The 23,329-nt window shown below is 44.7% G+C and overlaps 1 protein-coding gene across 4 annotated transcripts in view; it reads right to left on the bottom strand.

Moving 5' to 3' along the window:
- Positions 1-3,048: 3,048 nt before the first annotated feature.
- DPF1 (double PHD fingers 1) overlaps positions 3,049-23,329 on the bottom strand; it is a 54,610-nt gene continuing 34,329 nt past the window's right edge. For all 4 annotated transcript variants that reach the window (XM_072125912.1, XM_072125913.1, XM_072125915.1 and 1 more), the window contains exons 4-12: positions 22,688-22,815; positions 22,211-22,300; positions 21,610-21,688; positions 20,422-20,553; positions 17,166-17,216; positions 10,046-10,165; positions 9,680-9,792; positions 9,490-9,571; positions 3,049-8,665 (exon numbers count right to left, since the gene is read on the bottom strand). In XM_072125912.1, coding sequence (XP_071982013.1) covers positions 8,595-8,665; positions 9,490-9,571; positions 9,680-9,792; positions 10,046-10,165; positions 17,166-17,216; positions 20,422-20,553; positions 21,610-21,688; positions 22,211-22,300; positions 22,688-22,815 — 866 coding nt within the window. In that variant the 3' untranslated portion in view covers positions 3,049-8,594. The remainder of the gene's footprint in view (positions 8,666-9,489; positions 9,572-9,679; positions 9,793-10,045; positions 10,166-17,165; positions 17,217-20,421; positions 20,554-21,609; positions 21,689-22,210; positions 22,301-22,687; positions 22,816-23,329) is intronic.

Here is a 23,329-nt window from a genome sequence, read left to right as displayed (position 1 = left end):
TAAGTAAATGCTCACTTTTTTTATATTTTGGGCCCATCCTGAGGGGCAGGGTTTTTAATCATACGAGGCGCCAGTATATGATGTATCACCTTAGTAGAAACATCCTATGGGGCATTTACACTGACCGGATCCCAAGGGAACAATGGGCCGGGTGGAGGAGAGGAGGAGTGAGCTCTCCTCACCACTCTCTTTCCATTGAAATCGCCTGCTCGGTTGTGGTGCGGTGGGGCACATGAACTAAAAACAGTGCAACTATGTGCAGTTTGTGTAGTGTGCATGGGGTGACAGATTTTTGAATTGTGACGCCCGTTCTGTATGAATCTGGCGCCCCCTGAACTGCCCCAACAGAGTGCACCAACTTTTTTTGGTGCACCTTTAACATGGGCCGTGCGACAGACTTCCGGCGGACTTTGCATGTTAAATGTGGTGCATGGTCCTTGACAAAATCTGCGTCGCCTGAAGAATAGTGCAGCCGTGCTACAAAAGGGTCTTGTCCGACACATATTTCGTGTAGACGCTTCTTAAATACCCGTACAAGCAGTTTGCACATGAAAGAACGTGCAAAGTCCGACAGAAAACTGGCGCACGGTCCTTAAATGTGCTGCAGTGTGCTCACTGCACCGCAAGCGGGTGCCATAGACCACAAAGGGGGCCGTGATCTGGTCGCAAATTGTTAGGCAAAATCACGGCCCCCCCGTTGCGATTGTGTGAATGTGACCTAAGGGTCACTTCGTCATATCACATCAATGAAAGTAATTACAACTCCAGATTTTTTCATATTCAGTTACATAAACCTAATGGGTTGACCACTGACACCACAAGAAAATTTTCTGAGGGCCTAGGACATGTGACAGGGGTGAGCTGCTGGGACCACTGGGTGTATTTACACTTGATAAATGTCAGATTGACTCTACTAGGCCTTCATTTATCAAAACTGATCTATTTGTTCATATAAACCAATCAGAGCGCAGCTTTTATTTTATAAACTGCCATGGGAAAATCAAAGCTGAGCTCTGATTGGTTGCCATGAGCAACTAGAGCACAAATCTTGTGCAGGCTTCTGCTCACTTGTAGGCCGGGATTTATTACTGATGTAAACACTAAACCGACATCACAAATATAAAACCAGACTGTGACAAATGTTAGGGTGCTCTTTCTCACATTGGGGGGTTCCACAAAGGGACTGTGAATGGCAGATACCCCCCATCTTATGGATCTGTTCCTGTCAGTCATGAGGCGTTTGTGATATACAGAATACTGTAAAAAAAAATCTATGAAATCCAATTTTTTTTTGTGGAGGCGGAAGAGACCATTCCTTCCAGCGGGTTTATCAAGAAAGTCATTGAGAGAAACGTCGGAAGAAAATGAGTTTTTTCCTGCGCCTCGTATCAAGGACAATAAAAATACTCATTCTACATGTCCGTAAAAATGTCACGAATTTCACCTTTTATCCATATTCATTTTAATAGCATTATCTCTAATCCTGGGGATTTGTGTTTCATAAAAATCTGCTCTTCTGGCTAGGAAAGAGTTAAATCTCAAATCAATTCCCTCACCTCCCCCCCCCTCCCGCACCCGCACCCCCTCCCGCACCCCTCTCTCCATTCACCCATCTCCCTCTGACACTTTCTGCTCATTAAGTGTAACTCGCGCTTCAGACCAACACTGAATTTCAACAAATATCAGCAAAAATACCAATGAATATTTAATGGGATTTTTTATCCATCAAATCTACCTTCCCTCCCTTCACTGGGTTCCTGAAATTTGCAATTTGAGGCCATGTTGCTGGGCAGAAAGGGAGGGAGCTGCTCGCATTGTGCAGACAGAATAAGGCCGCAGGTTTGTGGCCTGGAGAAGCCATTACAATGGAGGCAACTGGAAATGAGAAATATTGGTGTAAAATACTAAATAATCTATAATCAAGTAAAAAAGAAATGAAAGGGGTCACCGGTCCTGGCTGCTCAGTCATATTAATGTCAGGTTATATAATGAAGTACTGCTCTTATTCCAGTCACAACATCTGTGCATGGTTTGTAGATGGTTCAACTTAAAGGGGTAGTCACATTTTTTTATTACCTACCCTAAGGACAGATCAGAATGGCAGGGGTCTGACAACTGGGAGAAAAGGAGATGAGCTGTGACATCATCTATTGTCAGTAGTGATGTAATGATGGGTCAGTGTTATCTATATAGAGGTCATTGTACAGGGAGGGGGAGGAGATAAGCTGTGACATCATCTATTGTCAGTAGTGATGTAATGATGGGTCAGTGTTATCTATATAGAGGACATTGTACAGGGAGGGGGAGGAGATAAGCTGTGACATCATCTATTGTCAGTAGTGATGTAATGATGGGTCAGTGTTATCTATATAGAGGTCATTGTACAGGGAGGGGGAGGAGATAAGCTGTGACGTCATCTATTGTCAGTAGTGATGTAATGATGGGTCAGTGTTATCTATATAGAGGTCATTGTACAGGGAGGGGGAGGAGATAAGCTGTGACATCATCTATTGTCAGTAGTGATGTTATGATAGGTCAGTGTTATCTATATAGAGGTCATTGTACAGGGGGAGGAGATAAGCTGTGACATCATCTATTGTCAGTAGTGATGTAATGATGGGTCAGTGTTATCTATATAGAGGTCATTGTACAGGGAGGGGGAGGAGATAAGCTGTGACATCATCTATTGTCAGTAGTGATGTAATGATGGGTCAGTGTTATCTATATAGAGGTCATTGTACAGGAGGGGGAGGGGATAAGCTGTGACATCAGTGACTCAGTGAAGTAATGGCTCCATTCTGACCTTTGCTCCAAGGACCTCCCCGCCTCAGACTTAAGGTCCACTGTGTTTATAGTCGCCTTTTGCTTCTCCCGCATAAAAACCTTTGAAATAAAGACTCCACATCCCAAATTTCAATCCATTGGTTTATTAACACACAATAACGACTGTAACTACTGCAAGCGACAGAAAGAAACCACAACAACAACGTTACAAACAGCCGGAGAGCGGCAAAATATCAAATCCTCGGCGGCTCAAACTCCGCCCCCAAACGTTCCTTTTTTTTTAATTACATTTTTTATCATATTTTTTTTATTTTTAAAGTTTTTTTTTTACATCAGGTTTTGCAGCACCTTTGAAGTAACACAAACATCTGTGCAAAGTTCTCGTCCGCCGTCTTAAATTTTTGAAATTTTTTTTACAGAAACACAAACACAAGTGACGATTGTAAGAGGCAGAAGCGAAAAAATAGGATTTGAACTCCTCCGGTAGAATAAAGAAAGCTCTTCCCTGCAAAAAAAGAGACATTTTGGCAAAAGTTTATCACTAACTGGAAAGAAAGGTTCTGATTGCTCGTCAAGGAAGCCATTTTTAAATATGAAGGAGCGGCTTCCAAATGGATCCCTCCTATTGGCTCTACAAAGTGCTGAGCGCACCCTTTCCTCCCCTTTGGTCATCATACAAAATAGCCCCCAGGGATATGACTGCACAGAAATCGTAATTTGCAGCAGAAGTAAAGCGAGACCCCGGTGATTTCATTATTAGCCATCGACAGCAGCAGAGCTGAGGGTCACAGGGGTGAAAGGTCGTGGGTTAAGTTTACCTCTGGTCATGCACCCAATATGGCAACTCAAAGATATATTTACAATACAACAAGGAAACTAAAAAGTTAATTTTCAGTCACATGTGCCAAAGCCTTAAAGGGAAACTAAGAATTAAGGATAAACTTGAGAAAATTTAAGTCAGACAACCCCTTTAACTCTAATGGGCAGCATGGTGGCTCAGTGGTTAGTATTACAGCCTTGCAGCATGGGGGCTCAGTGGTTAGCACTACAGCCTTGTAGCACGGTGGCTCAGTGGTTAGCACTACAGCCTTGCAGCACGGTGGCTCAGTGGTTAGCACTACAGCCTTGCAGCATGGTGGCTCAGTGGTTAGCATTACAGCCTTGCAGTGCTGGGGTCCTGGGTTCAAGTCCCAGGGTCAACATCTGCAAAGAGTTTGCATGTTCTCTCCGTGTTTGGGTGGGTTTCCTCCGGGTCCTCCAGTTTCCTCCCACACTCCAAAACATACTGATTAGATTGTGAGCCTTATTGGGGACACGGACTGATTTGGCAAGTTCTGTGCAGCGCTGCGGAATCTGTGTGCGCTACATACATAAAGGAATTATTATTATTATGTCCATGCAGGGGGTTTGGATCTCTGAATCTGAAAATTCAATCGATCCAAAAATGTAATACTGTTTATGGTGGCAAGTCTACTGTAATAGTTCTGCCTAATACAAGCCCCCGAACCTTGGAACCGGGCAGTACCGATCTGTAGTACCGACCCATACAGTTTCTATTGTGCTCTCCATCCCTTCTGCACAGAACCACGGTGTAATGGCGTCCGATTACTCACCGCATAAAAGATTTCTAAATCCAAGACTAAATGCGTGAAAAAAATAAGTGCAAATGAAGAAGTGCAGAGCAGCCAATCAGGTGACTACAAGGAAACTAAATCTCATTGGTTACTGTGATTTCTTTTCCGCTCCTCGGGGGTGTGGCCTTAGGCTTCAGCCCACAAAGATTATACAGCTGTTACAGCAGAGCCCAGGAGCCAATGATGATGATGATATGTTACATGAAAACAATCTAAAATATATAAAATTTTATGTGAAATATTTAATATTCCCATAAAATCAGATGCAATTTATGGAGATTAGTTACAGCCTCCCAAAAAAATAAAAAAAGTGAGATCTCTATAGAGGAACAGGTTCCAAACATCCTCCTAATACTACAGTCACCTGAGACGTGCAAGAGTAATGGAGAATAAAAGAAGGTCAAGGGCACAATAGAGGATGACGGATTTACTATCCCCGCACATAATAGCAGCCAATCAGCATGTAATGTTTCCTAAATAAGTGCAAACTCCTGATTGCTCCTGATACCAAATTTTGGAGATGTAAAAAGTTGAAGATTTTTGGATTTAAAGGAGTTTCCCCAAATCGCTTTGACATCCGAGAGCCCAAAAACCTTACAGCTTTAAAGTAACTTCCCCATTGATAGCACTTAAAGGGGTCTTTCACTTACCCCAGGACTTAGAATCTGTTGTAGAGAAGTGCACTGTGATTTCAAAAATGGCTGTAAATATTTCTGTCCATCATGTAATTTCTGAGAAATTCCCATTTTAATAAGTATGCTAATTAGGTAGTTGGTGCACTCAGGGTGTGTCCTCAGCACCTGGAGCACTGCCATTCCTGTCTGCACCAGCCCCTCTCCATCAGGTAGGGAGAAGATTTGTCTTTTGGGGTAACACCTGGAGAAGATGAAAGTGGTTTTATTGGGAATAGCAGAGCTGAGGTGCACCAACTACCTAATTAGCATACGGATTAAACTGGGAATATTGCAGAAAACGGCATAAATTAAATTTCTCTTCTACACTTAGTAAATGGCACATGCAATGGGCTCCTCAAAGTCTGGAATGGCTGACAGGAGAGAACAATAGCAGCTGCGGCCGCATATTGTATATCATTAGTGGGGCGACACGGTGGCTCAGTGGTTAGGACTACAGCCTTGCAGTGTTGGGGTCCTGGGTTCAAATCCCATCCAGGTAAACATCTGCAAAGAGTTTGTATGTTCTCTCCGTGTTTGCGTGGGTTTCCTCCCACATTAGATTGTGAGCCCCATGGGAATTATGATTGTTCGGGGCTGTTACAGATACGCAGCGGCGCATACTCATCCATGCAATGAATTTTTACACTTATTAGATATAACACATCTCATGGGGCATCACAGTGGCTCAGTGGTTAACATTATAGCCTTGCAGAGCTGGGGACCTGGGTTCAACATCTGCAAAGAGTTTGTATGTTCTCTCTGTGTTTGCATGGGTTTCCTCCGGGTCCTCCGGTTTCCTCCCACACTCCAAAACATACTGGTAGGTGATTAGATTTTGAGCCCCATTGGGGACAGGGACTGATTTGGCAAGTTCTGTGCAGCGCTGCGGCATCTGTGTAATAAAGCAATTATTATTAAAGGAAAGAGGGGCACAAACTTTATCATGACAGACACCCACGTTCCCCCTTCGGGCTCTCAGTCAGCTAAGTGCTTTGAGTTTCGGTAGTACATAGCGGCACACACATGCTCACCCCAAAACTAAGACCTGGAATTTACACGGCAAGGTCTCCGGTGAGTCAAAAATTACCGTAGACCGCCCCCCCCCCAAATAAAGTTCCTAGTCATGTGCAAATCGGGGGTCCGCGGCTGAAAGAAGCTTTGTGCGTTACATAAGCGGTAATGGAGGGACGCTCATGCCAGGAATACTGGATCATTAAGTTACAAGCAGCCATTGTAGAGGCGGATTTCAAGTGATACCTTTCACCGGCTAATGGAAAACATTCGCGTTCCGAGCTTTGCAGACGACGTCGACTCTTCTTCAATAGAAACAATGGGACTGGAAAATCTGTGATATCCAAGGACGACTAATGTCCTATATTCCAGGCTGCGTCTCTCTCCCTCTCTACAACAATATGTCAATGGTCGGGGACCAGACGGGGGAAGGGAAACTTATATAAAGAGGGGGACGGGCGACAGACCCGATGAAGTCCAAGGTCGTCTGCAGAATACAATGTATATCAATGTACAGATATTTGATAGAAGACTGATAACGGACTGATACATGTGATATATACTGATATCCGAGCATTGTCAGGTCTACGGTCCAATATAGACCCGTCCATAGGGGAAGGATGACAAAGGAAATTCACCACCAGCCTGGTAACCATAGGGGGCGCACTACTAGCAGTCACACCCAGGCCACGGTCCCCTTCTGACTATTACTGGCATATGTCTAGAAGGATATAGCGAGCTTCCAGAAGACGCAGGATTACAGGTCCATGTGATCTCCCACTAAATAACACTTTAAACATGGCGGCATACGGAAAAAGTGCGCCATGTTTAGAACTAGGCACACCATGTTTAACATGATTTCACGTGCCATCACGGCAGCTTTCACCAACAAATGCATCTGCAGTAATACCAGGACCGCCATGGCAGACGAGATATTGTACATTGTAAAAAGACGTAGGGTGCTGTGCAAAAGTTTTAGGCAGGACGTAATAAAACGCTGTAAAGTTAGAATGCTTTGATAAAAAATATCCACAGCAGGACAATGGCCACAACCGTACAGCCCATAGAAGAAAAATAAGAATCTGCATCTCAACAACATCGATTCTGTCTGGGATTATATCAAAAGACAATCTGTGGTTAGATGTGGGGAACAACTTCTCTGTTGAGCTGATATGTGGAACAACCCCCTCCCCTGCTGAATTGTGATGTAGAACAACTTCCCTGCCGAGCTGCGTAGTGGAAAAGTTGTTAAGTTGAAGTGTGGAACAATTTCCTTGTTGTGTTGAGGTGTGGAACAACCTTCCTGCTGAGTTTATATGTGAAATAACATCACTTCTGAGTTGATGTGTGGAACAACCTCCCCAATCAGTTGATATGTGGAACAATCTCCCTAATCAGTTGATGTGTGGAACAACCTTCCGCTGAGTTGAAAGGTAGAATAACATCCCTACCAAGTTGTGGTGTGGAACAATCTCCCTGCTGAGATGATGTGTGGAACAACCTCCATACCGAGATGAGGTGCAAAACAACCTCCCCAATCAGTTGATGTGTGGAACAACCTTCCTGCAGAGTTGAAATGTGGAATAACATCCCTACGGAGTTGAGGTGTGGAACCAGTCTCCTGCTGTGTTGAGGTGTGGAACAATCTCCCTGCTCAGTTGACATGTGGAACCAGTCTCCTGCTCAGTTGATATATGGAACAACCTCCATACTGAAATGAGGTGTGGAACAACTTCCCTAATCAGTTGATGTGTGGAACAACCTTCCTGCTGAGTTGAAATGTGGAATAACATCCCTACTGAGGTGTGCACCAACCTCCCTCTTTTTTAAGGTCTGGAACAACCTCCCTGTTGAGATCCTTCACTTCGATATTTTATTCATTCACATTGTAATTGATAAGCATAAAATATTAACACTTCTATATCTTTAAAGCATTCTAACTTTTCACCATTTTGTCATGCCTGTCTAAAAGGTTTTGCACAGCGCTTTATATCACTTGAAACATAAATATGTCGCACTCTCATTAGAATTGATATTCAGAATCCTGAAAGCTAATACACAAGATATGAATGAATGGGACACCACTAATAATGGTAGCCAGGTGCAAACAGGTAAACCAAAAATCACACCAGGAAAGTTAAATCTCATCGGAAATGAGCCGATCTGTAACGTAAAGAACACAATAAATCTATAGATATCATAAAGTGATGCGGCAGGACAACATAATGGGCCGCAGCCTGAGGCGGACGGGAAGGGGGGCGGACAATTATCCGTGATTTAGAAGTAGCAGAGAAATAAATAGGAGCAGAAGGTAAGTACTTCATAGTATTAATACACAGCCCAACCAATAAAACTACTTTACACCGCTCAAGGCGCTGAGCAGGGGCGGGGCCATAGTGCTGAGATGAGAGAAGCAGAGGATTCTGGGAATAAGCAAGACCAGTCCGAGGGCATCGCCATCGTGAGCTTTGTCCTCGGGGAGCCCGCGGCTCTAGGTCAACGTGATGTAGGCCGATGCTTTCTCCTTCAGTTGTCTCAGGCACAAGTGACAACTCCAGCTGCCTACAAAATACAACACAAAGCCAAATTACCGAACCTTGAATGGATCCGGTTATAAGTTATTGAGGTCCATCAGTCAAAATTGAGTAAATCGCTTGGCAATAGAGATGAGAGATGACATATTGCTGGATCGTGCAGCCAATCCGGAAAATTGAAGCCCCTCCTACTTGTCATTTCTGTGTCTGCGCCCGAACCCCAAACCGGAACTTAAAGGGAATCTACCACCAGGATGAAGGTTTGTAAACCAAGTGCACCTACATGCAGGTGTGTGCCCCCTCTGTCAGGATCTGCTCTTTGTTTAGGTTCTTATGCCCTTGTTTTTACAAAAAAAAGGCTTTAAATTATGCAAATGAACCTGAAGGGCTCCAGGCTCAATTAACAGCTATGGAGTTTGAAGCCCCACGGGCTAATTTGCATAATTTTTAAAGGCTTTAAAAAAAAACAAACAAACAAGGGCATTGTGAAGATAAACTAAGAGCAGATCCTGCCAGAGGCAGAACACACCAGTATGTCAGTGTGCTTGGTTTACAATCCTGCATCCTGGTGGTAGATTTCCTTTAAAGTTTGGGTCCAATCATCTTTCCATTACAAGCCTATCCTGACTGGTGTAGGTGTCTGTGAGAGCGTCTACAAACAGGTGCAGCACGAGAGAAGACTTTGCAGGAATGGATATAATATCAAGCTAAAAAAAACATCCAAAAATAGTCAAAAAGACTAAAATCTAAATCTCTTCACATTGACTACATACATATGTAAAGGATTGTCCGTATCTTTATCCTATAGGCTCCTATAGACTGTGTATGTCTCCAGTAGGAAATTGAACTCACCTTCGGGGGGCTCAGACATGGGTGGGCTCAGACAATACATATGATAACCCCGGTCACAGTCATCACAGAACAGAAGCTGGTCCTGCGGTGACAGAAGCGTTAGGACTTACAGTCAATGATACCGAAAAACATAAAACACAACAAAAACGCAACGTGAATAAAAGGGCGCAATATCCTATAAGGCACTCACATCGTTTTCCGAGGTCCCGCACAGGATACAGGACTTGCACTCGATGCACTGCCAGCGGTAGGTCCTAACAGCGGCCGTCATGTTGACCGTGAACTGTAGACAAGAAGGATGACCTGCAAGAGGAGGATAGGGATGAAATAGGGATCGGACCATCGTCTGGGAGGCGTTGAGGCTTTACTTTTGGGGGTACAAAGGACCCCCTTTTCTTTAACCGATTGATGATTGGGTCAGCAACCTGTGTGATGCTCGCGACAGTGACCAGAATCTTCATGCGTGGTGACCACCATCTAAACCCAGGCCACAAGGGTTGTCCACCCAACTCAAACCTAAAACCCAAATATCCCCCGAGAGGAGGAGTCGTCTTACCGGAACGACCACAGTCAGCGCAGGAGATCAGGTCCTCTGGACACCCGGTCTTCTTGGCTCCTCCTAGACAGAAGTCACAGTAGCCATTGGCAATGACGGAGCCATCAGGAGCTTTCTTTACTGCAATACAGTAAAGAGAGGTGGAGTTTTACGGCCTGGAAGATTTTTCCACATTCAGACAACACAACGATATCAGTTACATATCGCAACGAGGCCTCAGTGGCTTCCTCCAGAGCACTATTTTCTGGTATAAACCTCAGCATTATTTCTCGGTGCCCCCTGGCAGTGCTCGCAGCCTGGAGATCCCTTGTATTATGTCTGTTTGGTTTTATTCCGGCTGCCGTCCTGGATTTTGGCCTCAGTTGTCATTACTGATGCCTGTGACGGCTGCGGCCACAGGATTTCATCATTCGAGCCTCCCCCGGGCTGTGAGGTGGGACACAGGTGGAGGTATAATAGAAAATGTTACTCACTGTAATGTGTGGGTCAGACACATGGGGTGTTATATATGTATCACCATAGAAACCGATGCACATAGACACTGCATGTATTTCATTACTTTCATCAATTTTTTTATTAGTTACTCCGACACTCTCCAACCTTACAGATGAGCCTGCGTCATTCAGACGACAAGTCACGTCATATCCTACCAAAAACAGCATCACACCTTGTATAGTGGATGTTAGTGGCATTGCGGCTCAGCCTTTAATAGGACTGAGACTGCGACTTATAAACGTGACATGATAGTAGCGCTGCACTTTGCAGCAGCTGATTGGTGGCGGTGCCAGGTAAAGGCCCTCACTGATCTAATATTATTGACCTATAGTAAAGATAGGTCATCAATCTTACAATCCCAAAAACTCCTTATAAAAATATAAAAATCAGGTTACCTACAGCCACCACTAGAGGGAGCTCTCTCTGCCACTATCACTGTTGCCTCCAATGCTCCCTCTAGTGGTGGTTGCCAGCATGTTATAGTTTTAATTGATGCCCATGCAGAAGATTTGAAGCAGAAAAATAAAACTCAGACTGCCATAAATATGTAGCATAAAATGAACGAGCACAGAATTTAGGTCCTCAATAATAAAGATGTCCCACTCATATTCTTATTTGCCCTTCAATGTACCAAAAAGACGTTTGTGGTCCACAGGGGTGAGAAATGAAAGAAAGAAATGACTTAGACAGACGGGACAACTACCCTGACAATGTCCAGAACCAGCGTCTGGAGCTTCTAGGGCTCATTATCCATCACTTATCAGGTGATAATGGAGCAGGATCGTGGCTAAAAGAACATCTACAACAAGGTTGGGTCCAGCGCTGAAGCCACATTATAGAGATACATCATGAGATTTCAGCCTGGTCTATGGAGGAGACTTATTGACATTTAATTTAATTCATTTTCCATCTACCTACATTTCTTCAAGTGGATGTTAATAAAAAAATTTAATAAATGTAGCCATATGGTCGTTAGAAACCGAGGACAGCTGTCCTTGGATACGACCACTGCTGCTGGAGTGATTGCACATATGTCCAGGAGTTACTGTATGTCCCACTGCTGTCCTGTGGTAATGAACGCTGAATCCGGGTGGTCCGGCAGGACTCAATAGATCATGTCTGGCCACTGCTGAAAGACTGCGGTGATGGTCGTATCAAAGGATAGCCATCTCATTTCTAAAAGGCAACATTTATGGGAAATTTTCTTCACATTGGTAATTTCTTTTAATAACATAAATTAAATGTTAATGCCGAAATGAGAACATCCCTTTAACAGGAGGGGGGATAGAGGGGAGTCCCCCAGCCATATATCGGGTCTCTGTGCCCTTTACCAACCACATGAGGAACCTTATAGCGTATACTAATTATCTTTTCAGAAATCAGGAATCCAGTGTTAGTGGATGACCAATATATTTGGTAATTATGTGATTTGTATCTTTAATGTTGCATTAGTTTTCTCCTGTAGTCAGAGCCGCTGGCTGGAGATGTAGCTGCTGTGACTCACTGCTCCTCCTCCATCATCGCATAGAACTTCTATGTAATCAGACAGCAGCCAGCAAGAGGGAATTCAGCAGAGATGTCCTAGCAATTTCGGTGTGTGTTCAACCACTGTACTAAATTATGTTGATATTTCGGTATATTTTGCCTACAATCTAGTCTTAGCCTTCATTCCGTACCAAAAAATCTTTCAAAAATAGAAGAAATACTATTTCATATGACAAAACTTTTTGTATTCCAGGTAAATTTAGAGAAAGGTAACATCTAGAAAACTCTCCATTTTAGCCACTCCCCTTGAGAAAGCTATTCAGCGAAACGAGCGTCGGGGCTGTGCAGTTTGTGTCTGTCTGTTTGGTATGGTGATAATGCCTTTATTATGGGTTATTGATGCCATTTATGCTGTTACTTTGTCATTATATTTGGATCCTATGCTTTACTTTTTCCATTCCTCAGATTTTGTATGTTCTCTGATGACATTTCAACTATAACATTAGATGACGTGCACTGCTTTTAATATACCGTATATATACTCAAATATAAGCCGATGTACCGTATATACTTGTGTATAAGCCGAGTTTTTCGGCACAAAAAATGTGCTGAAAAAACTCCCCTCGGCTTATACACGAGTCAAGTAAAAAATAAAAAACGTAATACTCACCCACCGGTGTACAGTTGGCGCAGGTCCCGTTCTTCAGCGCGAGGCTCCCAATCTTCGGCGCGGGTCCTGACGGCTCCACTTCTTTTTCCTTTCTTCTCTCGCCGGCAGAGTTGCGTCCATGCGATCTGCCAGCAGGCACACACTATGATGACGTCCTCAGCGGAGACACCCGCCAGCAGATCGCATGGACGCGACTCTGCCGGTGAGAGTCAAAAGAAGATAGAAGAGAGAAGAGGAGCCGCCGGGACCCGCGCCAACAATCCGGACACCAGAGGCTTGAGTATTAAGTTTTTGATTTTTTTTTTGGCAAGGGCTGGCTGTATACTACATGGGGCTGGCTGCATACTACATGGGGGCTGGCTGTATACTACATGGGGGCTGGCTGTATACTACTTGGGACTGGCTGTATACTACATGAGGGCTGGCTGTATACTACATGGGGGCTGGCTGTAGACTACTTGGGGCTGGCTGTATACTACTTGGGGCTGGCTGTATACTACATGGGACTGGCTGCATACTACATGGGGGCTGGCTGTACACTACATGGGGCTGGCTGCATACTACATGGGGGCTGGCTGTATACTACATGGGGGCTGGCTGTACACTACATGGGGCTGGCTGTATACTACATGAGGGCTGTCTGTATACTACATGGGGGCTGGCTGTATACTACATGGGGGCTAGCTGTACACTACATGGGGGCAGGCTGTATACTACATGAGAGCAGGCTGTATACTACATGGGACTGGCTGTATTCTACTGGAGGCTGGCTGTATACTACTTGGGGCTGGCTGCATACTACATGGGGGCTGGCTGTATACTACATGGGGGCTGGCTGTACACTACATGGGGCTGGCTGTATACTACATGAGGGCTGTCTGTATACTACATGGGGGCTAGCTGTATACTACATGGGGGCTGGCTGTATACTACATGGGGGCTGGCTGTACACTACATGGGGCTGGCTGTATACTACATGGGGCTGGCTGCATACTACATGGGACTGGCTGTATTCTACTTGGGGCTGGCTGTATACTACATGGGGCTGGCTGCATACTACATGAGGGCTGGCTGAATACTACATGGGGCTGGCTGTATACTACATGAGGGCTGGCTGTATACAACATGAGGGCTGGCTGTATTCTACATGGGGGCTGGCTGTACACTACATGGGGCTGGCGGTATACTACATGGGGCTGGCTATATACTACATGGGACTGGCTGTATTCTACTTGGGGCTGGCTGTATTCTACATGGGGGCTGGCTGTACACTACATGGGGCTGGCTGTATACTACATGGGGCTGGCTGTATACTACATGAGGGCTGGCTGTATACTACATGGGGGCTGGCTGTATACTACATGGGGGCTGGCTGTATATTACGTGGGGGCTGGCTGTATACTACATGAGGGCTGGCTGTATACTACTTGGGGCTGGCTGTATACTACATGGGGCTGGCTGTATACTACTTGGGGCTGGCTGTATACTACATGAGGGCTGGCTGTATACTACTTGGGGGCTGGCTGTATACTACATGGGGCTGGCTGTATACTACTTGGGGCTGGCTGTATGCTACATGGGGGCTGGCTGAATACTACATGGGGCTGGCTGTATACTACATGAGGGCTGGCTGTATACTACATGAGGGCTGGCTGTATACTACTTGGGGCTGGCTGTATACTACATGGGGGCTGGCTGTATACTACATGAGGGCTGGCTGTATACTACATGGGGGCTGGCTGTATACTACATGAGGGCTGGCTGTATACTACTTGGGGCTGGCTGTATACTACTTGGGGCTGGCTGTATACTACATGGGGGCTGGCTGTATACTACATGGGGGCTGGCTGTATACTACATGAGGGCTGGCTGTATACTACATGGGGGCTGGCTGTATACTACTTGGGGCTGGCTGTATACTACTTGGGGCTGGCTGTATACTACATGGGGGTTGGCTGTATACTACATGAGGGCTGGCTGTATACTACATGGGGGCTGGCTGTATACTACATGAGGGCTGGCTGTATGCTACTTGGGGCTGGCTGTATACTACTTGGGGCTGGCTGTATACTACTTGGGACTGGCTGTATACAACATGGGGGCTGGCTGTATACTACATGGGGGCTGGCTGTATACTACTTGGGACTGGCTGTATACTACATGAGGGCTGGCTGTATACTACATGGGGGCTGGCTGTAGACTACTTGGGGCTGGCTGTATACTACTTGGGGCTGGCTGTATACTACATGGGGGCTGGCTGTATACTACATGAGGGCTGGCTGTATACTACTTGGGGCTGGCTGTATACTACTTGGGGCTGGCTGTATACTACATGGGGGCTGGCTGTATACTACATGAGGGCTGGCTGTATACTACATGGGGGCTGGCTGTATACTACATGAGGGCTGGCTGTATACTACATGAGGGCTGGCTGTATACTACTTGGGACTGGCTGTATACTACATGGGGGCTGGCTGTATACTACATGAGGGCTGGCTGTATACTACATGGGGCTGGCTGTATACTACATGGGGGCTGGCTGTATACTACATGAGGGCTGGCTGTATACTACATGGGGGCTGGCTGTATACTACTTGGGACTGGCTGTATACTACATGAGGGCTGGCTGTATACTACATGGGGGCTGGCTGTAGACTACTTGGGGCTGGCTGTATATTACTTGGGGCTGGCTGTATACTACATGGGGGCTGGCTGTATACTACATGGGGGCTGGCTGTATACTACATGGGGGATGGCTGTATACTACATGAGGGCTGGCTGTATACTACATGGGGGCTGGCTGTATACTACTAGGGGCTGGCTGTATACTACATGGGGGATGGCTGTATACTACATGAGGGCTGGCTGTATACTACATGGGGGCTGGCTGTATACTACTTGGGGCTGGCTGTATACTACATGGGGGCTGGCTGTATACTACATGAGGGCTGGCTGTATACTACATGGGGGCTGGCTGTATACTACATGAGGGCTGGCTGTATACTACTTGGGGCTGGCTGTATACTACTTGGGGCTGGCTGTATACTACATGGGGGCTGGCTGTATACTACATGAGGGCTGGCTGTATACTACATGGGGGCTGGCTGTATACTACATGAGGGCTGGCTGTATACTACATGAGGGCTGGCCGTATACTACTTGGGACTGGCTGTATACTACATGGGGGCTGGCTGTATACTACATGAGGGCTGGCTGTATACTACATGGGGCTGGCTGTATACTACATGGGGGCTGGCTGTATACTACATGAGGGCTGGCTGTATACTACATGGGGGCTGGCTGTATACTACTTGGGACTGGCTGTATACTACATGAGGGCTGGCTGTATACTACATGGGGGCTGGCTGTAGACTACTTGGGGCTGGCTGTATACTACTTGGGGCTGGCTGTATACTACATGGGGGCTGGCTGTATACTACATGGGGGCTGGCTGTATACTACATGAGGGCTGGCTGTATACTACATGGGGGCTGGCTGTATACTACTAGGGGCTGGCTGTACACTACATGGGGCTGGCTGTATACTACATGGGGCTGGCTTTATACTACTTGGGGCTGGCTGTATACTACATGGGGGCTGGCTGTATACTACATGGGGCTGGCTTTATACTACTTGGGGCTGGCTGTATACTACATGGGGGCTGGCTGTAGACTACTTGGGGCTGGCTGTATACTACTTGGGGCTGGCTGTATACTACATGGAGGCTGGCTGTATACTACATGGGGGCTGGCTGTATACTACATGAGGGCTGGCTGTATACTACATGGGGGCTGGCTGTATACTACTAGGGGCTGGCTGTACACTACATGGGGCTGGCTGTATACTACATGGGGCTGGCTTTATACTACTTGGGGCTGGCTGTATACTACATGGGGGCTGGCTGTATACTACATGGGGCTGGCTTTATACTACTTGGGGCTGGCTGTATACTACATGGGGGCTGGCTGTAGACTACTTGGGGCTGTTGGTATGCTACACCCTCGGCTTATATTCAAGTCAATAGGTTTTCCCAGTTTTTGGTGGTAAAATTAGGGGTCTCGGCTTATACTCGGGTTGGCTTATACTCGAGTATATACGGTATGTTTCCAATGTTTGACTACTCTACCAGTATGCTGAATAATAACATGTATGACTTTTTCATTGACACAATATGGAATCTCTTTTTTTGGTAGGTTATTATTTGAATCGGGGATAATATTTGCATTTTGAGTTTAGTGCCCGTATCCCTCACTCTGTCTTTTCTTTTTTGGTTACAAATTTAGAGAAACGTAACATCTAGAAAACTCTCCATTTTACCCAGGCCTGGGCTTCTTTGCCTTTCCTGAGAACTCTAGAACTTTCCGCATTGTGTGTTCTTTACAGAATGGTAACGGCCATGCTACTCCATACCAGAAGGGATGATGTTAGTAAAACTTTCCGTATGATCCGTCCGAGGAGCCGAGATCTCACCTGTATGTCGCGGCTGCATCTCTGGTACCCAGTTCAGCTCTTTGTAGAAGTCTGAGAGGGAAAAGACTGAGATCAGAACCGTGCAGAAACGCCACAGCTGTTACAGAGTCAAGCGCCGAAGGGGTTAAGTGGGTGGTATGACTATTTTAGGGAAAGAAAGGGAGGAGGGGGGGGGGCACTGCCATCACCCAAACTGATAACCTACCCCTGTCACTCCTCTGTTTCCATAGCAACTGTCTGCATTCGAGGGACCGCCAAAAACATGCAGCATGGATTTAATACATCTCTCTCTCTGATTTATTGTTTCAATTAGAGAAACAGACATAGAAATGGGGGATGGAAGAGTCTGAGCTTATAGAAAGCTAGAAACCATCCCTGCAACACGACGGAAACTTCTAGAGCAAAGCCAGGCGCTGCGTATTCTGCAGACGTCTATAAGAGCCTCCGAGACGCAGCCGTAACAATGTCTCTACCCAAAATCATATGTATATAAAAGCATAAACAACATGTAACAATATGTAACCGTCAACTAATCCGATCAGATTGTGGATCTTTAACGAATAGATTGCAAACTACAACCCCCACCGTTTAGCAAAATGAAGAGCCCCATCATTGTTCATGGCGTCGCATTGCTGTACAGAGCGACTATGCCTTAAAGGGAACCTACCACCAGGAATCTAGTAGTAGATGTGATGGTAGATTCCTCCTCCGGCCTCAGCCCTAATCTGTCATTTCATAATCCTGGAACCCAACTTGTTAAAAACGTTATTTTAATAATATGAAATGTAACTGCAGAGGCTACTGGGGCGTGGTTTAGCCTTAGCCAGGACACGCCCCCAGTAGCCTCTGCAGTTAATTTACATATTATTAAAATAAAGTTATGTTCCAGGATTATGAAATTACAGATTAAGGCAGAGGAAGGAAGGAGGAATCTAAAATAAGATCGACTTCTGATACTAGAGTCCTCATGGTAGGTTTCCTTTAGAGATTAACACAAAAGTTATGAGCTGCAATATTCTGCCACATTCATATGGATGGCGCTGTGGCCTCATAGTTTTGTTGTCATCTAATGAAGGAAGTTTAAAACAGGTCTAATGCATCAAGAGATTGCGTTTGTTGACCATTTTAAATAACAACTAGTTGCATTATAAATACAGCGCTGAAGTATAATATATATCTATATAGAGGTCATTGTACAGGAGGGGGAGGAGATAAGCTGTGACATCATCTATTGTCAGTAGTGATGTAATGATGGGTCAGTGTTATCTATATAGAGGTCATTGTACAGGAGGGGGAGGAGATAAGCTGTGACATCATCTATTGTCAGTAGTGATGTAATGATGGGTCAGTGTTATCTATATAGAGGTCATTGTACAGGAGGGGGAGGAGATAAGCTGTGACATCATCTATTGTCAGTAGTGATGGAATGATGGGTCAGTGTTATCTATATAGAGGTAATTGTACAGGGAGGGGAAGAGATAAGCTGTGACATCATCTATTGTCAGTAGTGATGTAATGATGGGTCAGTGTTATCTATATAGAGGTCATTGTACAGGAGGGGGAGGAGATAAGCTGTGACATCATCTATTGTCAGTAATGATGTAATGATGGGTCAGTGTTATCTATATAGAGGTCATTGTACAGGGAGGGGGAGGAGATAAGCTGTGACATCATCTATTGTCAGTAGTGATGTAATGATGGGTCAGTGTTATCTATATAGAGGTCATTGTACAGGAGGGGGAGGAGATAAGCTGTGACATCATCTATTGTCAGTAGTGATGTAATGATGGGTCAGAGTTATCTATATAGAGGTCATTGTACAGGGAGGGGGAGGAGATAAGCTGTGACATCATCTATTGTCAGTAGTGATGTAATGATGGGTCAGTGTTATCTATATAGAGGTCATTGTACAGGAGGGGGAGGAGATAAGCTGTGACATCATCTATTGTCAGTAGTGATGTAATGATGGGTCAGAGTTATCTATATAGAGGTCATTGTACAGGGAGGGGGAGGAGATAAGCTGTGACATCATCTATTGTCAGTAGTGATGTAATGATGGGTCAGAGTTATCTATATAGAGGTCATTGTACAGGGAGGGGGAGGAGATAAGCTGTGACATCATCTATTGTCAGTAGTGATGTAATGATGGGTCAGTGTTATCTATATAAAGGTCATTGTACAGGGAGGTGAGGAGATAAGCTGTGACATCATCTATTGTCAGTAGTGATGTAATGATGGGTCAGTGTTATCTATATAGAGGTCATTGTACAGGGAGGGGGAGGAGATAAGCTGTGACATCATCTATTGTCAGTAGTGATGTAATGATGGGTCAGTGTTATCTATATAGAGATCATTGTACAGGGAGGGGGAGGAGATAAGCTGTGACATCATCTATTGTCAGTAGTGATGTAATGATGGGTCAGTGTTATCTATATAGAGGTCATTGTAAAGGGAGGGGGAGGAGATAAGCTGTGACATCATCTATTGTCAGTAGTGATGTAGTGATAGGTCAGTGTTATCTATATAGAGGTCATTGTACAGGGAGGGGGAGGAGATAAGCTGTGACATCATCTATTGGCAGTAGTGATGTAATGATGGGTCAGTGTTATCTATATAGAGGTCATTGTACAGGGAGGGGGAGGTGATAAGCTGTGACATCATCTATTGGCAGTAGTGATGTAATGATGGGTCAGTGTTATCTATATAGAGGTCATTGTACAGGGAGGGGGAGGTGATAAGCTGTGACATCATCTATTGTCAGTAGTGATGTAATGATGGGTCAGTCTTATCTATATAGAGGTCATTATACAGGGAGGGGGAGGTGATAAGCTGTGACATCATCTATTGTCAGTAGTGATGTAATCATTGTCTTTTCTATAGTGGTGTTAATAAAGCGGCTGCTACAATGAAAACAGAATTAGGATGCGTCACTCAAATATTAGGCCTTGTGGTCAAAAATAGTCAAAATAGCCAAATATTGTACATTTATGACAATCATCAAAAATAGTAAAAAAACTATTTTAATTTACCATAAAAGCCATATGTTTTACCATATGTTAAAATAGCACTTTCTAGTATCCCAGGTTGGAGTAAACGTCAGACAATGTTCAGACAAACAATAATACTTTTCAACTTCATGGCTGTTTACACACCAGGGGGCGCTGTGAGTCCAGTACATTTTTACTATTATGACCTCCTAGTATAATTCATAATATTCTTCTGCAGTTATATGTTAATAACTTTCCATTGCTCTTACGTTTGTGGTTATTTTTTCTATGGAAAGGGATTAGATATCGCTCGGCATTCTCTTCTCCCTCTTCCTCGGCCAGGTGAGTATGAGTGTAGTGGTAGCTGAGGCCTGGACGGTTCTTATATCTCTTCCCGCAGACTGTAACGAAAAAACTAAAGAGCTAAAATACAATTATCCAATGTGACAATGGACGTCCTTATCCTTATTCAAGCGACAAATGGATAAAATGCATGAAAAACACGGTCCATAGCCAAAAGTATCGTGGTATGTGGTGAAATTGGTTGTAGGTTTAGAGGGACTAAGTCCTCTGGGAGGTGGGTATTGGAGGATTTACACATAAAAGAGGTTGCTACAGCTCTGTAGAAGCTTAAAGGGTGCCTGTCACCGAAGGTTTGTGGACCCTAAACCAGCAACATGTCCTAATAAAGAAACTTTAATATCCTGACCCCCTCGTGGATCACAACAACCAACTGTGGTGTCTCCTGTGGCATTGCTGAGTGCAGCTGCTTCTCGATCATCTCATTAGGCAGCTATAAAGCTTCCTCTGGGCTGGACTTCTCTGCCAGTGATTTGGTTTACCAAAATATTAATTCTGCCAGACCAATGAATTGATTGATTGGATATGTCTACCTTCTGCTTTGCTTTCTGACCATCCCTTGCCTGCTTATTTTGTACTGCATTGCCATCTAGTTGAGATTCTACTTTTCTGGTTCCATTTTGGTTCTGATGAATCCTCTTGGCATTGATTAGGATTGCTTATACACTGTATAGAACATCATCTGGTTGGCGGCCATCGTCTAGGGGGGTCATCAATAAGACAGTATCCAGGGTCACCTACCCTTACTCTTCACCTGACTACAACATTCAGGAGGCCTTATCAAGGATAAATAACTGATGGTCTAATCTCAGGGAAAGCCACAACAGATGATTAATGGTGGTCCGGCACCGTTCACTTAACGACAACCACTTAATACACCTAAAGGGGTTTTGTGGGCCCACATCCATCAATTTTCATACTGATGATCTCTCTCCGACACCTGGACCCCACGATTATTGGCTGTTTTGTTTGCCTCCAGGGGCTGAAGCCTGTACAATGAATGTAGGTGAAAGCAGAAGGTTCTGTCCACTGTATAGTGGTCACACCAGGGAACTGCATCTCAAATCTATAGATCTTTAGATTGCGATGCCACTTACTATCACACACGTAGGGTTTGTCTCGGTCTTCTAATGTTAAGGGATCCTGTCTCTTTTTCATACCCCCAATCCCACAGGCCTAAGGAAGAAATAGCTGTTAGATAACATATCATTTTTAATTGTCTCTTTCCTGATAAACCAATTAAAACTGATCCAACACGGCTCAGAATTTTAGTTAAAACAGATTAACAACATAAAAAGATTGAGCTAGAATAGCAAAGCTGATCTGCTCTGAGTAAAAGCTGAAGCAGGCTTCTGGTTGGATATAACAGCAATCGCTCAGACCGGAGGGGAGGGAGCTGTGCAGAAGTTCACTGTAGAGAGTGAAAAGCACCGCAGTGTGAGGATATAACCCCAGTGCACTTAGAAAATGTCCTGCTTCTACTTACAACGCACACAAAGGTATTTAGATTGGGACCGGGTTAGTAGAGTCATCTTGATATCAGTAGATTGTGGGTGAGCTCCTTTGTACTACTGAAAGTCTACAATTTATTTCCTCCTTTCTTACTACCAGTCACCCAACCACGGCCTCCAAGATTCATGATATTTCTTCCACCCTCTGCTTTAAGGAAAGTATGGTAACTCTTCCCGGTTGTCTTACCTTTCCTTTTGCTCTGTTCTTGCGTTTTGGAGTGTCGTCTTCCAGGTCTTCACCCTCCAGTTCATGTGGGACATCTCCCACCTGTGTCTTCTGGAAACATGGGAACCAAACTTAAAATTTCCCTCCCCTACAATTGACTGTACATGTCCTTAGACGGAGAAAGATTGGTGTTGGACAAGTGGATGGAAAAAGAACCAAGATTGAGGAGAGTTTAGATGCCGTATACCACACGTCTACCTGGAATAATTACTTCCATACTTCTATAGGTCATTGCTTTACACATTGGTGCCAACATACAAATGACTGATATCAGAACTGATGAAAGACAGAAAAGAGACACCCTGCCGATAGTTCTGTAGAACGGGTCGATAAATGGACATTGAACAAAGGACGACTAATGACGATACGATGCACGAGATGGATTGGATGATGGAAAACCTCCGTCTGAACAATGGAAATCCAACGGGCGGATCTCACCTGACAGTCACTAATGATCTCCTCTTCTTTGAGTTCCAGCTTTTTGTCCACGGTCTCTGCACACAGTAAGGCTTCTAGGACGGGGCCCTCTGGTAGACTGCTCTCCTTCTTCATAGGAATCTCATAGTCTAAGACAAAGATGAAAGATGATTGAGCGCCACAGTGGGGAGATTTGAGTCGGTTCAGAGTCATAAATAAGTTAAGGGTAACCTTAATCTGTCTCAAGATAAGACAATGGTAACAAGTAGACAACTGAGAACCTCACCGGCGCAAAAGCCGAGGGACAAACAAAATTTCCCATTTCCTATGAAGAATCACATTGTTGATAGAAATCAGTAAATCCACATTAATCCCTGCCCCATGTAGAGATGTTAACTTTACCGAACATACACACTGATCCGGGAACTTTAGCTCTGACGGTATACGAGGGATGGAGGACTCTTCTTCTTTGATTTCAGTGGCCAAGAGGCAGCTACAGGTTGCTAACCCCCCACCGGTAACATATAGATGGCCTATCATGAGAATGTCTACATTCCCGGACAGTAAACTAGAACATTTATTAGTAGATAGGTTACAAGAACTACGTGTTTCAGAACCAGACCATGCCCTTCCTTAGGTCCAATTTTGCCAACATGCAAGCAG

Source organism: Engystomops pustulosus, chromosome 9, assembly GCF_040894005.1.
Source record: "Engystomops pustulosus chromosome 9, aEngPut4.maternal, whole genome shotgun sequence".
NCBI classification, from domain to species: domain Eukaryota; kingdom Metazoa; phylum Chordata; class Amphibia; order Anura; family Leptodactylidae; genus Engystomops; species Engystomops pustulosus.
Note: the sequence above shows the minus strand (reverse complement) of the source record. Positions and strands in the feature narration are given on the sequence as shown.